The 14,006-nt window shown below is 46.0% G+C and overlaps 1 protein-coding gene across 1 annotated transcript in view; it reads right to left on the reverse strand.

Annotated features, from left to right (window-relative positions):
- Positions 1-11,429: 11,429 nt before the first annotated feature.
- LOC137903833 (uncharacterized) overlaps positions 11,430-14,006 on the reverse strand; it is a 55,703-nt gene continuing 53,126 nt past the window's right edge. Inside the window, exons 7-8 of the mRNA XM_068747991.1 lie at positions 13,718-13,926; positions 11,430-12,567 (exon numbers count right to left, since the gene is read on the reverse strand). Coding sequence (XP_068604092.1) covers positions 11,430-12,567; positions 13,718-13,926 — 1,347 coding nt within the window. The remainder of the gene's footprint in view (positions 12,568-13,717; positions 13,927-14,006) is intronic.

The following is a 14,006-nucleotide window of genomic DNA, read 5'->3' on the forward strand; positions in this document are numbered from 1 at the left end:
ATCCGAAAGGGCAAGGTCTTCTTGGTAGATCATGTCTACTAGGGAGTGTGTGGTTTCAGCATAATCAATTACCCACATTCTGCAGAAGTTCACGAGGCCTAAGAAGGCCATCATTTGTTTCTTTGTTGATGGCTTTGGGGCAGCCAGGATGGCTGACTTGCGATCAGCAGTGAGTTTTCTTCCTTCTGCTGACACATTATGTCCAAGGAACACCACTTCCGTCTGTGTCCATTGGAGTTTGCTCAAGGAGGCCTTGTTGCCTGTTTTAGCCAGGTGTTGGCAGAGTTTCACTGCTTGTTCCTGGTTCTCTGATTTGGTAGGACTGGCTATCAGGATGTCGTCCACATAGATCAGTATTTGTGTGGTTGGCTTGTGTTCATGTTGGCTGAGGCAATTATTCAATTCTTGTGAGAAAATGGTGGGGCTTTCAGCATAACCCTGTGGCAGTCTGGTGTAAGTGTACTTCTTATTGTTGAATGTGAAACCAAACCAATGTTGTGCTGAAGAATGTAATGGAATAGAAAAAAATGCATTGCTGAGATCAATAACAGTGAAGTACTGTTGGTGTGGTTTAAGCTCGTTCAACAAGGTGTGTGGATCCGGAACGCATGGGGCTCTCTGTTTTACTGCTGAGTTCACTGCCCTTAGGTCATGAACTAGCCTCCATGCTGATGTGTCTGCCTTTATCACAGGGAATATTGGTGTGTTGCAAACCACTGTCGGTGCTTCAATGAGGATGCCAGCTGCGATCATGTTGTTGATGACAGGGGTGATACCTTCTTTTGCATCCGGTTTGAGTGGATACTGGCGAATGCGTGGTCAGTGTGTGAATTGCAGATGTGCTTTCCCTCCTTTTCTTCATGTCTTCAGCATGCATTGCCCATGCCAGTAAGTCCTCCACAGTTGCAGTTCTCCAGGTTGGGTTGTGTTTCCTCACAAAATTGGTTGTCCCCTCTGCGAGGCCATCTAGAAAAGTGGCTCTTAGTAGGGATTGGAAAGGACTTCCCGGAGCAGGGTCTTCGTTCATGCCGCTGCTCTGCTTCATCACATTCTGGAGTCGGTCCAGGTACCTTTGGGCACTTTCTCCTTCTTCTTGCCGACTTTGCCTGACCTTTGTCAGGTCAGGGGGTTTTGTGTAAATGGTGATGGCTGTTGCCAGCATGGTGTTCAGTGCATTATTCAGCACATCCCCTGGTGGAATCGGTATGCCATTAGAAATGGGTTGGAAGGCACCCTGGAACCTGCCCACTCGGTGGCTAGCTGTAAGACGGACAACACTCAATGTTTCCGTACCGTTCAGATGATAGGACAACACTGTTTCTCTTACGGCTGCAGCCCACCTTTCAACATTTTCTTCGATTGGTGGAATAGAGGCACATGCTGCCCTTTTCTCATCTTCAGTCCAAGGCCTGTAGACTAAAAGTGTGGCTGGATATGGCATATTGTCAGCATCAACCGTTCCATAAGCAGGGTTTGCTACTGCAATCATAGGATATGTTTCCGTTTCAGGCAGGGGTGGGTAGAGTTGTGTGTGTGTGTATGCCTCTGTCTGTTTTTTCTTTGTCTGCATTCTTGTGTGTCCCGCTATGGGAGTGATTTTTGAGGTTCCTCCGCTTGCTCCTGGTCCAATCGCGTCCTCCTCTTCGTCTATGGGGGTGTCTCTTGAGGCTCCTCCTCCGCTCGGTCGGGCTCCAATCACTTCCTTTTTTCCGTCATTTTCTCTTTGGTCGGCCGCTTGTTCACCTCTTCTCATTTTCACACCAGTCTCTTCATCGCTCTTCACTTTCAGTTGATAGACTTGCTTTGCCTTTTTTTCTTGTAGACTTTTGGCTCTCTTCACACTTTGCGCAATCCACACGTCAATGGCACGAAGTTGTTTTTCAATCTCTTCAGTCTTTTTTCCTTTCTTTACCAACTTCTTCCGTTTTTCCACTAAACAACGCTTCACTTCCTCCTTATTTCCTAAATCCTTCAGGGAAGGATGGAATTCATACTTTTTCACCCATGACTCCACCCATTTACATGCATTGGAGTCAAATCCGCCAATAAACTTTAAATCTGGATGATCCTGGATCTCTCTCCTCAATGATTGACCCATATTGTCAACTCCAAATCACCTCCACACAAGCACTATTCCAGGACCACGTCCCAAGCGAGCATATGATCCCAGGGCCGCGCCCTTATCAGCTTCACTCACCACCACACACACACACACACACACACACACACCCCGCTGTTTTATTACTCCCAAGCAGTCCAACACAATATCTTTATACATTCATTCTGGTGCACCTCCATTCATGCTCAAACAATAAAAGCACGTTTTTGCAAATACGGTTTGATTTTTTAAAGACCGGTCCCTTAATTGATTTTTCCCAGACGTTTGATCCCTTTAATTATACCTAAAAACATTTAGTGTATTAAATTACTCCTAATAAGGCCTTGTAATTCCTTAAACGTCTGGATTATTTATTTGCATTGGAAGTGTGTGGACATAATCATAGTAAATATAATATTTATTCACTGATCCACTGGAAGTGTGTGGACATAATCCCAGCAAATACAATATTTATTTACCGATCCCTTAATTTACTCTACCCAGACGTTTGATCCCTTTATTTATACTAAAAACATTTAGTATGTTGAATTACTCCTAATAAGACCTTGTAATTCCTTAAACGTCTGGATCATTTATTTAGTAGCCATGGACTTACATATGGGCCTCTGCCCTTCCTGTTTGTGCACAGTCTCACAACACTTCCTGCTTTAATTTCACTTCCCTGTTTTTAAGTAAGTTGGAAAAAATGTTACGTATTAAATACCAGCAATACCTGTAGTCACCCGATGCAAGCCTGGTTCTTGGGACCCGTTGTCCGGGCGGGCAGCCGGCGCCGGAAGGGGGAGGCCCGTCCCCTTCAATGGGGAGACGCTGTATACAGATTTCGTGGTGTCCTCGGTCCAGCGGCGGTCGTCCGTCCAGATGTGGGTCCCGGGTTTCGGCACCAATTAATGTTGGGTCTAAAATGAATAAACCCAGAGAGGCCTTGCACCGAAGAGACGAAACGAGGCAGAACTGTAATTATTAGATTTATTAAAGACAGCTGTCGGCCGGGAGGGATGGAGAGACGGAGTAGTTAGCTGCGTTCGGCTCACCAACGCACTCCACCTCCTCCTGGTCAGCACACAGTTTATAAGCATTACGCACACACATGGATATCAAGAAGAACAGAGTGGCTCTGTTCTCTGCTACTGATTGGTGTATTATTGATAAGCACCTGGCGAAGAATGATTTGACAAACATAGGCTATTGAAGATCAGGAATACACAATGGAGTGCTTTGTCTCCACTCAGGCTGCAGATAAGGACTTCAGCCTTGGGCAGATAGCTTGGAACAGCACGAGGTGTTCCCTTCTCCCACCTCAGCAGTTAGTCGCCCAGGAGAAGAGAAATTGACACAGGGGGGGGTTTGAGCATTAAAAGAGGATTATACACAGATGTTCTGAGAAATACACAATATATTGAACGATCTGTTTAAGCTACTTCACAGTAGATTAAACAAGGGTCATGGGTAGATTAAACAAGGGTCATGAGTAGATTAAACATGGGTCATGGGTAGATTAAACAAGGGTCATGGGTAGATTAAACATGGGTCATGGGTAGATTAAACAAGGGTCATGGGTAGATTAAACATGGGTCATGGGTAGATTAAACAAGGGTCATGGGTAGATTAAACATGGGTCATGGGTAGATTAAACAAGGGTCATGGGTAGATTAAACAAGGGTCATGAGTAGATTAAACAAGGGTCATGAGTAGATTAAACATGGGTCATGGGTAGATTAAACAAGGGTCATGGGTAGATTAAACAAGGGTCATGGGTAGATTAAACGTGGGTCATGGGTAGATTAACCGTGGGTCATGGGTAGATGCAGTGAGCAAATGTGATCAATAGGTGGAAGCGTCCTCCAACATTCATCAGAACTGCTGCTTGAACCCAAAACCAGCAGTGGCTCCGTAATCTCTGCTCCACATTTAATCTCCCGTGAGCGTTATTCTGACCGTCTCTTTCCCGGTCGAGGCCTTGGCACCCAGAGACATTCTTGTAATGTGTAAATGCTGGCTTCTTTGTTGTGTGTGAGACTCGGGGTCATTTCATGATTCACCAGGCTGCACTAAGTAACCTTTGACCTGGTTGGCCGCCCCCGGCGGACGCTCAGACCGTTTCATTCGAGCTATCGCTCCCATCACATGCAGCAGTTTATCCTCATGCCACAAAACAGACTGATTGGTCGGTCTTGTTTTGACTTCTCTTCTTCTTACTCATCACTCATCTTAAACCAGCGGGAGCTTTCTCAGGACGATTGTCATCAACCTTAATAATAGCCGCGTGAAAGAGCTGCAATTTAAAACATTCTGTGCATCAACAAAATGCCTGAAATAAAGCATAAACAGTTACAATTTGGGCGGAGCCATGATTAAAAAGGTAAAATGACTTCTGATAGTCTTTCAGCATCTTTTTCTTTTTTTTTAAATCATCGTTGCAGGACGGCCACGCCTTGCTGGACTGTCTCCATGTTTAACCCTGGACTGATGAACATCAAGACTTTTAGAGACACTTTGTAATCTTTTCCAGCTTTGTACAAGTCAACGATTGATAACCGTCGGCCCCCGGGGAGCTTCTTAGGGCAGGCCTGGCACACATCAGGCTTCCTGATGAGACGATTCTGAATTGGCTGTGTTTTTTATTGGACAGTTTTAAGCCACGCCTCTAATGTGAGCTCATTGATTGGACTCCAGGTTGGCTCACCTGACTCTTATGGGCTCTTAGTCTAGACCCGAGAGCAGGTGTCCCCAAACTCTGGCCCGCCTCCACATTTGGCCCGGCCCCATACAACACGAGTAGCCATGGGGGGGTCAGTAATGGTACGGGGTGCATTTAAGAGGGGTCATTAATTCAATCTTGTGTTTCCTAAAAATAATATTATGAAGAAAAGCATTCTTCCTTTTGTTTGGGACAATTTTAATGATGATCACATACGACCAGAAAGTTAATGTTCAATGGACTTTTTCTGTCATGAACGTGGAAAGGGTTAATTAGTTATTATTTATTATATTAATAGTGTTGTGGCAGGATGAGGAACGACTCAGAGACGAAGGTGGATTAGCTCTTTACTCTTCAGATGCCAACGACAGACTGAATGCAAACTGAGCGCCAAAACATTATGGGCGCAACACCACACCCATTACCCATGAGCCTCTTGGGTGAGAGACCTATTCTAAGTGGTCGCCACACAGCCCCCCCCTCCCCCCCGAACACCCAGAGGGAACATCTGGATAACCAGTCAATACCTGACAGGGGGTCTGATCAGCCTGCCGTAACGGCTGCGTTGTCCGACCGTAGGAACCTGTAGCTCCAGGTGTCCACTTGGACCACCGTCAGGTGTTGCAACGTCAGCAGAGGGCCTTCTTCCAGGACCTTCCACCCGCTGGGACACCCCGGTGCGTCTGGACGGGGGACGACCCCGACGGGGAACCTGGGCCGGACACACCTCTTCGTCAACCGGCACATGCGCTGGCTTAAGCCGATCTAAAGTGACGTGCTCTCTACATCCCCCCCATGTCTATGACAAAATTTTTCACGCCCGTCTCAAGTACCCTAAATGGGCCATCATAAGGAGGCTGGAGAGGCAAGCGGTGCGCGTCATGTCGCAGGAAAACAAAACGAGCCTTTGCGAGCTCCAGCGGCACGAACGACCTTGGAAAACAGTGATGAACAGGCACTGGAGACAGAAGTGTTTGACGAAAAACGATGCGACTGCGGGGCAGAACCCTCCGGCAAAAACTCACCCGGAACGCGGAGCGGTTGCCCAAACACCAACTCAGCAGGTGAAGCATCAAGGTCCTCCTTCGGAGCTGAACGCAACCCCAGCATCACCAAAGGCAAACGATCCACCCAGTTACCATCCGAGAGCGCCGCACGCAAAGCAGCCTTGAGCGAGCGGTGTTCACATAAGCCGTTAGGATGGTACGCGGTAGTGCGGTGAACCTGCGTGCCCAGGGAACTCGCTGTTGCTGACCAGAGCTCTGAAACAAACTGAGGGCTTCTGTCAGAAGTGATGTCAGACGGGGCACCGAAACGTGCAACCCAAGACAAAATAAATGCACGCGCCACGGCTGCAGAAGTCGTTGAGGACAGCAGAACCGCCTCTGGCCACCGGGTGGTACGGTCCACCATCGTCAGCAGGTGCGTAAGACCCTGAGAGGGAGGCAAGGGGCCCACCAGGTCCACATGCACATGGTCGAACCGCCATCCCGGAATTGAGAACGGTTCGAGTGGAGTCTTGATGTGCTGGTGAACCTTCGCACGGTGACATGCCACACATGCAGCAGCCCACTCCTTTACCTCTTTGCAAAGACCGGGCCACACAAACTTACAATTGACCAGCCTCACGGAAGCACGGACGCCTGGATGCGAGAGGGAGTGAACAGAGTCAAAAACCCGACGGCGCCAGGCGACTGGGACGACCGGGCGGGGACGGCCCACGGAGACATCGCAGAGGAGGCTCAGACCGCCTGCTTGCACCACAACATCCTCAAGCCTGAGGCCTGTATCAGCAGATTTAAGGTTGAGGATGTCCCGATCACCAGGCTGGTCCGCAGCCATGGCAGAAAAATCCATCCCCGGACGCACAGGACAGACCAGCACCCGCGACAGACAATTAGCAACAGCGTTGGATTTCCCAGCCACATGCTGAATGTCCGTCGTGAACTCTGAAATTGCTGCCAAGTGGCGCTGCTGGCGAGTAGACCATGGCTCGGTCACCTTGGACAAAGCAAAAGTGAGCGGTTTATGATCCACATAGGCTGTGAATGCTCGGCCCTCCAGGAGAAAACGGAAATGGCGCGTCGCCAGGTACAACGCCAGCAATTCACGATCAAAAACGCTGTACTTGCGCTCATTGTCTCGCAGTTTACGGCTGAAAAACGCCAAGGGCTGCCATGCACCAGCCACGTGCTGCTCAACCACGGCGCCCACAGCCACGTCCGAGGCGTCGGTCGTCAGAGCAATGGATGCTGTGGCCGAAGGGTTTGCAAGTAATGCTGCATTAGCCAGGGTAGATCTAGCCCCATCAAAGGCCTTGCACCGTTCTGGAGTCCAGTCGACCTGGTCCTTAGCCTTCTTTAACCTCAAAGCCTCGTACCGTGGCTGCAGGAGATGAGCTGTGCGAGGGAGGAAACGGTTGTAAAAATTCACCATGCCCAGAAGCTCCTGTAAGCCTTTAACAGAGACTGGGCGCGGAAAATCTGCTACCACCTGCACCTTAGAAGGCAACGGAACTGCGCCCTGCGATGAAATGCGGTGGCCCAAGAAATCCATCACCGGCAGTCCGAACTGGCACTGAGCCGGGTTTACTATCAGGACATGCTCGTCAAGGCGCTGAAAAACCTGTCAGCTCCTCCGCTGAATTGCTGGCCAGTAAAATATCATCAAGGTAAACAAAAACAAATGGCAGGTCATGCAACACTGAGTACATGAGTCTTTGAAATGTCTGTGCTGCCCCCTTCAGGCCAAAAGGCATGCGCATGAACTCAAAAAGCCCAAACGGAGTAATGACAGCGGTCTTGGGCACATCCTCTGCACGCACCGGAACCTGGTGATAAACGCACACCAGGTCCACCTTTGAGAAAACCGTTGTTCCTGCCAGGTGAACTAAAAAATCCTGGATATGCGGAATAAGATAACGGTCATGCCGCCACGACCCATCCGCTTTGGGTACCATATGGAGCAGCGAAGCCCAAGGACTGTTCGAACGCCTCACTATGCCCAGACGCTCCATAGTAGCAAACTCTTCCCTCGCCGAAGTCAACTTGACCGTGTCAAGGCGCCGTGCGCGTGCAAAGACTGGTGGACCTGCAGTGGGAATGAAGCGCTCTACCCCATGCTTAGCAACCGCGGTAGAAAAGGTGGTGGTCTTCTGTGAAGAAAGGGTTATTTGGTTGTTATTTATTTTATTAATATTGTTATTATTTATTTCCTGACTTTTTTTCTGTGAAGAAAGGGTTATTTGGTTATTTATTTTATTAATAGTGTTATTATTTATTTTATTAATATTATTATTTATTTCCTGACTTTTTTTCTGTGAAGAAAGGGTTATTTGGTTATTATTTATTAATAGTGGTATTATTTATTTTATTAATAGTGGTATTATTTATTTATTAATATTGTTATTATTTATTTCCTGACTTTTTTCTGTGAAGAAAGGGTTATTTGGTTATTTATTTTATTAATAGTGTTATTATTTATTTTATTAATATTGTTATTATTTATTTCCTGACTTTCTTTCTGTGAAGAACGGGTTATTTGGTTATTATTTATTTTATTAATATTGTTATTATTTATTTTATTAATAGTGTTATTATTTATTTCCTGACTTTTTTTCTGTGAAGAAAGGGTTATTTGGTTATTATTTATTAATAGTGTTATTATTTATTTTATTAATAGTGTTAGTTCAGAACCCGGTGGAGTGGAGATCCAGCCCGTCTTAGTTCAGAACCCGGTGGAGTGGAGATCCAGCCCGTCTTAGTTCAGAACCCGGTGGAGTGGAGATCCAGCCCGTCTTAGTTCAGAACCCGGTGGAGTGGAGATCCAGCCCGTCTTAGTTCTAACATACTTGGTGTCCTGTCCTGCTGAGTATTTATTATTGATATTGAAACATTCAGAAGTCCCGTAGAGACAAAGATATTTACTCGGGCCGTAACGGTACACAACTTTGGGCTTCTGGGTCCATCGGTAACTTTAACAGGGAGCCCAAAGCGTAGTGAGGTGGGCGGGGCTTCCAGCTCAGGCTTCTCGCTTGCATTTGCCAGGATGCCATTAGTCACGCCTACCAGCGCCCCTCCCTCTCAGTCAATGGTGTCCGACACTCGGAGGCGTCCGTACGGAAACTCGCCCAGAACTTTAGTTCCGCACGGAGCGCTAAGATCGCGCAAGTAATACATTTAATGTGGAAAAAATGCATAAAACCGAAAAACCGAAACGGTACGCAAGTGGACCGAACAGAACATGCAGAACCGAAACGTTTGAATTCATCACGTGAACCGTTACACCCCTCATATTTACTGAAGAGAATTCAAGCCTTCTTTCATTCTACAAAATGTTTATGAAGGCAGGAGGAGAACATTTGGTTGGTTGATTGACATTGTGAAATAATGATTTCATAGTATTTGAATTAATTGATTGGTGCCAAGTGGGACACCTGAAACCACCAAACATGCCTCGGTCTGTATTTACATTTGTTGTTATTGGAGGTAGAAAAGGGTCAATTCACTAAATAAATGCCATTTCATTCTTTTCCAACATTTCCTCAATTGATTTTTTTTAATACGGACGGGCGACTTTCTTCTGTTAGTTAGCACAGTGCTAACACATAATAGGAATAACTAATGGAATTTAGCATTGCAATATTATCTTAATGTGTTTTGTGTAACATTAAATGACTACACATGAGATTGTTTTTCTAATGCTAATGATTTAACTTGAGACGGAGAAACTAAATGTAAAAGTACAAATAAAATGCTAAAGCAACAAAAAAAAATTAAATCGTTGTTCCTGATTTTCGTTCTTGATTTTTACCTGAATGTCATCAATAACAGCAAAAGAACAACATCACCCATATTTTAGGTATAAAGAAAAGTACTTTAATAGACAAGCCCCATTTGAAAAAAAACAGTTAGAAACATTTGAAGACACTGCATATAAACACTGCTTGCTAGCTTGAAGCTACTTTAATGAACAGAAGGATAGCAAGGAGAGAAAACGCCTTTTTTTTAGGTTAGAGAAAGAGAAAAGCCTCCAAAACTGTCGTTTTTGAATTTATCCCTAACAGTACTTTAGCCTCTTACAATAAATAGAAGTCATCAAAAACATTTGTTGAATGAACACACACAAAGAGACCCCCCCCCCCAAAAAAAAGATTAAAAACGTCTCTGGCTAGACTGAACTTTAGCTGAATTACTCCCAGTAGTGCAACTCAGAAGCTACCACAGTAGCCAAACAGGACCGACACCCTGATCAGTTGGTGCTTTCATTCATCTGTGCAAAAATACTGATTTGTGAATAGAAAGATGTTTTCAGACTGAACAGAAGACCTGAAAAGCGTCTGTCATCTCGAAGGAAATGTGTCGCAGCGGAAGGGCTGCTTGAAATGCTAATCTCGCCATGAACACAAATCCACAGAAAACGGGCGACTCAACACGCCGTGAAACATCATCGTGAACTCAGATCCAAAATCCTTCCCTGTTTGTCCAAATGCTAGCAAGCGCATCCTCCCGCTGCAGATCAACCGGCGTGTTGTTCACCTTTACGCCGGCGTGCTGTCGCTTTTCACGTCAATGCAAAGCAAATAAATGACGAACATCCCAAATGTTCCCTCCCATTCATGCTTTCCACCAGGCGGTTAGCGTAGACGAGGGTTGGGAGGGTTCGGCACGGTTGAGGACGCTCGACCAGAGGCTGACGAACGGGGTTTGTTTTATAATTATAATCCCTTTATATATTCGCCTATACAAGCCGCTTCGAGATCCAAACAAATGTAGTGATGATGAATACACATAAAGCTCTGGCCATAGCAAAGGTTTGACATGTTTTGACCCCATTACCTGCAAATAGCAATATAATTAACATTACTGTCAATTTCTGGAAGGCTTTTCCTTGACGTTTAAGACAACATGACGGAAATGATGCTGTGAGGAAACACAAACGTTGCGTACGTGGGCGGTTGTGCAGCTGCTTAGTGTTAAATATCGGGGAGTGTTTCCACATGAGTCTTGTGACAATGACGTTAAATTTGATGCTAATCTTTTCTCTGCAATTCACATCAAAGCTTCTGCAAGTTTATTTAACAGATTGTAAAATCCATAGAAATTTCCATTCACACACCACTGGAGGCAAAACGTAGGATCAAAACACGCAAAAAGCACCGCCCAGACAGATAATCCCTGAAGTCATTACTGCTCCTAAGTTTACTCTCTTTATCAGCCACCTCCAAACCCAGCACAGATGGAAGTCATCTCCTGTGCACAAAGCTTTCAAAAATATTGTAATTTTACAGCAAAATACCAGGTGTACACGGCACATCAAATAAAATGTATTTCCAGACAATTCTTGTCTCATGTCACTAAATCCAAAAGTGCTTGCAACCGACTACAAAACATATTCCTTAAAAAGGAAATCGTCCCTCCGTAAAGTGGACTTGTCTTTCTTTGAGTGTGATTGTCACAAACACTAGAACCTGAGCCTCATTGTGACTTCATCACACAGAAGTCCTGGGAAGCCTCTGAAGTAAAGACGGTCCTGTTGTGATGCTGGTGCACAAAGCAGGCGTGTGTGTGTCTGTGGGTAATTATCCACTCATTTGTTTGCCCCAATGACTTACTGTATATAGATGTACGGACTGGACTTGTGGGGACCTGTGCTCATCACACATGGCATAACGTTCCTTGGGCCAACCATCATGGACTGGCTTATGTCATGTCCAATGTCGGACCATGGTGGGGAGTCCATGGGCTCCCGTTTGATTGACTGAATCAGGCTGTGACCTTTGAACTCGTAAACCCCATGCTTGTTGTAGTCCGGGTACATGTAGGCCTTGTGAGGGTCTTGTGCATAGATGTGTGGGTCCATGAGGTTGTTGGATTGGTTGTTGCATAGAGAGTCTGGGTGGTAGAGCCTCTGAGGACTAAACTGGCTGCTGTCATTGTCTTTGGCACTTTTTAACAGACGTCCAGTTGCATTGCCGCCGTTGTTGACTGTGTAGTTCTGGTAGTTGCCATTGCTGTACAGGGGGCCGATTCCCACTTTTCCTCGCTGACAGGGCGAGTAGTGAGAATCATAGTAATCTGCCTCGGACTTGAGATGGAGGTCTGAGGTCTGTGTATATGCCCCATTACCATAGCGACGGTTGATGGTGTCTGGGTCACGGCAAGCCCAGGGTCGCCCGTAGGCATCGCAGCCATTCTCGGAGTCTGAGTCGTGCTCGACCTTGATTGGTGGCATCTCTGGCATCAAATGGCCATTGTAGCATTCTTGGTAACCATTCTCATTCTTCACGAGGTCCATGCAGTCGGCTGAATCTGGATTTGTGGGAATTTGGACGTTCCCATAGAGTTTAGAGACAAACACTTCGCCTCCTCTGCCACTATGGCAGTTGGGAGAAAGGCGGTATGGCTTCCCGTACTGGCTGGCCTTGTTGAAGCGGTTAGAGGGGACGTAGCCAACACCCTGACCCACTCTGAGGGGACCTGAGTTTGGGCGTAGAGGCCAGCTGCTGCCCGAACCTGGGCTGACACCTTTATGGGGGGCCAATGAGGACTTGCAGTAATTGAGGGGCTCCTCCTGGTTGTAGTAACCATCAGGGCGATACTTGAGGTTGTCTTTGGAGAGCGGGGTCCAGGGAGTATGCTGGCCTCTTTGAGCAGCACCAGGAGAAGGACAGGAGAGAAGGAGAGGATCGATGATGTCACCGATCTCTCCACTGAAGGAGTTCCTCCTGAGGTGTTCCCCTCGCTTACTGTGAGGCAGCAGTAGTTTGGGGCAAGAGAGAGGAATCAGAAAAAGGAGAATAAAATAATTAGTCATGAAGATGCAGGATGTTCCTGTAGACCTCACTGAAGAAATATTCACACGAGAATGACTCGGAGCAGAAATATCTGGGCTGCTCATCGTTTCCATGACAACCAGCAGTTTACAGATTATTTCAGAAGAACATACAAACTAAATGAAACACAATTGCCTGCAACGTGTCTCACCCTTAACCTTTCAGAAATGGTAATTAAGTGTGGCCTATATTATCTACTCACCAGTAGGCTTTAATATATAAAAGACATTTTTAACCAATATCTTACTTTCCCCTTTCCCAAATGGTTAATTAAACACAATAAGATGGGACAAGATGAAGTATGATGAGATAAGATATATAAATACAAAAATGTAGTATAATTGGTTCATGAAGTTCATGAAAGGTATTTTTTTTCACTTTATATTTGCAATAGTATTTTATACATATTCTTACACTGACTAGCATCAGCCTATAAACTTTAAGACCTCGTAACTCAAGCCAGACCAACATGCTTGAAATCCTTCCTTGATGATGGAGAGGAGGACGAAGGTCTCTGCGCTCGTCCTCCTGGCCTCTCCGCGTCGTTAAGGACGCATGGAGCACAGAGGACCTTATCCAAGCTGAGGTACAAATACACACGTTCTTTACTCAAGGAGGACACAGGTACTTGTGAAATAAAGTCTCTTCTTGTGAAAGTAGAAGTATTGATTTCACTTCCTTATTAGCTAGAAATAATAATCGGCTCCCTACCAACATATTAAAATATTAATTTATAGGATAGAATACTTTTTATTACTATCATTTCCACGGATGAAAGTCAGCACGAATGACCACAGCGCTTCTGAAAAACCTTTTCTTCGTGTGTGATACGTGCTGATGGAGGGTTCGTTCCCTTCTTAAATCAGACTTAAACCACGCAATGTGAAAAGTAACAAGGCTGTGTTAAAATGGTAAGAGTCTAAAGTTCAGATATGTGTAGCAACAGAAACTTTTCTATTAAAGTGTTTTTTGCAACCCTGTCTCGTGCTTTTCTTTTTTTTAACTAAACTGTATCTGCAGGTCTATCAGTGCTGAAATGAACCAGCGTGAGCAGCGTACACACCCGTGGTCCAACGCCGAGAGGATCCCGCCTCCGCCTCCCTTGTTCTTTCCCCGCATTAACAGGCTCTTCATTTTCATCTCGGAGACGGAGGGCAGTAGGAGGGGCACGCCGATGCAGAACAGAGCAAGCTGGGGAGGCGTCGGCGCCCCAGAGGCCGATTTCTTTCTCTGGCCATGGAGGAACTTCAGCCGGCCCTGAAACTGCATGGTCTGGAGGAGAAGCAAGGAAGAACCAACGGGTTTGAACGCTGCGTGTGTCCGGTGCGCGCCACACACACACACACACACGC

The sequence above is a fragment of the Brachionichthys hirsutus genome, chromosome 14, assembly GCF_040956055.1.
Source record: "Brachionichthys hirsutus isolate HB-005 chromosome 14, CSIRO-AGI_Bhir_v1, whole genome shotgun sequence".
Taxonomy (NCBI): Eukaryota; Metazoa; Chordata; class Actinopteri; order Lophiiformes; family Brachionichthyidae; genus Brachionichthys; species Brachionichthys hirsutus.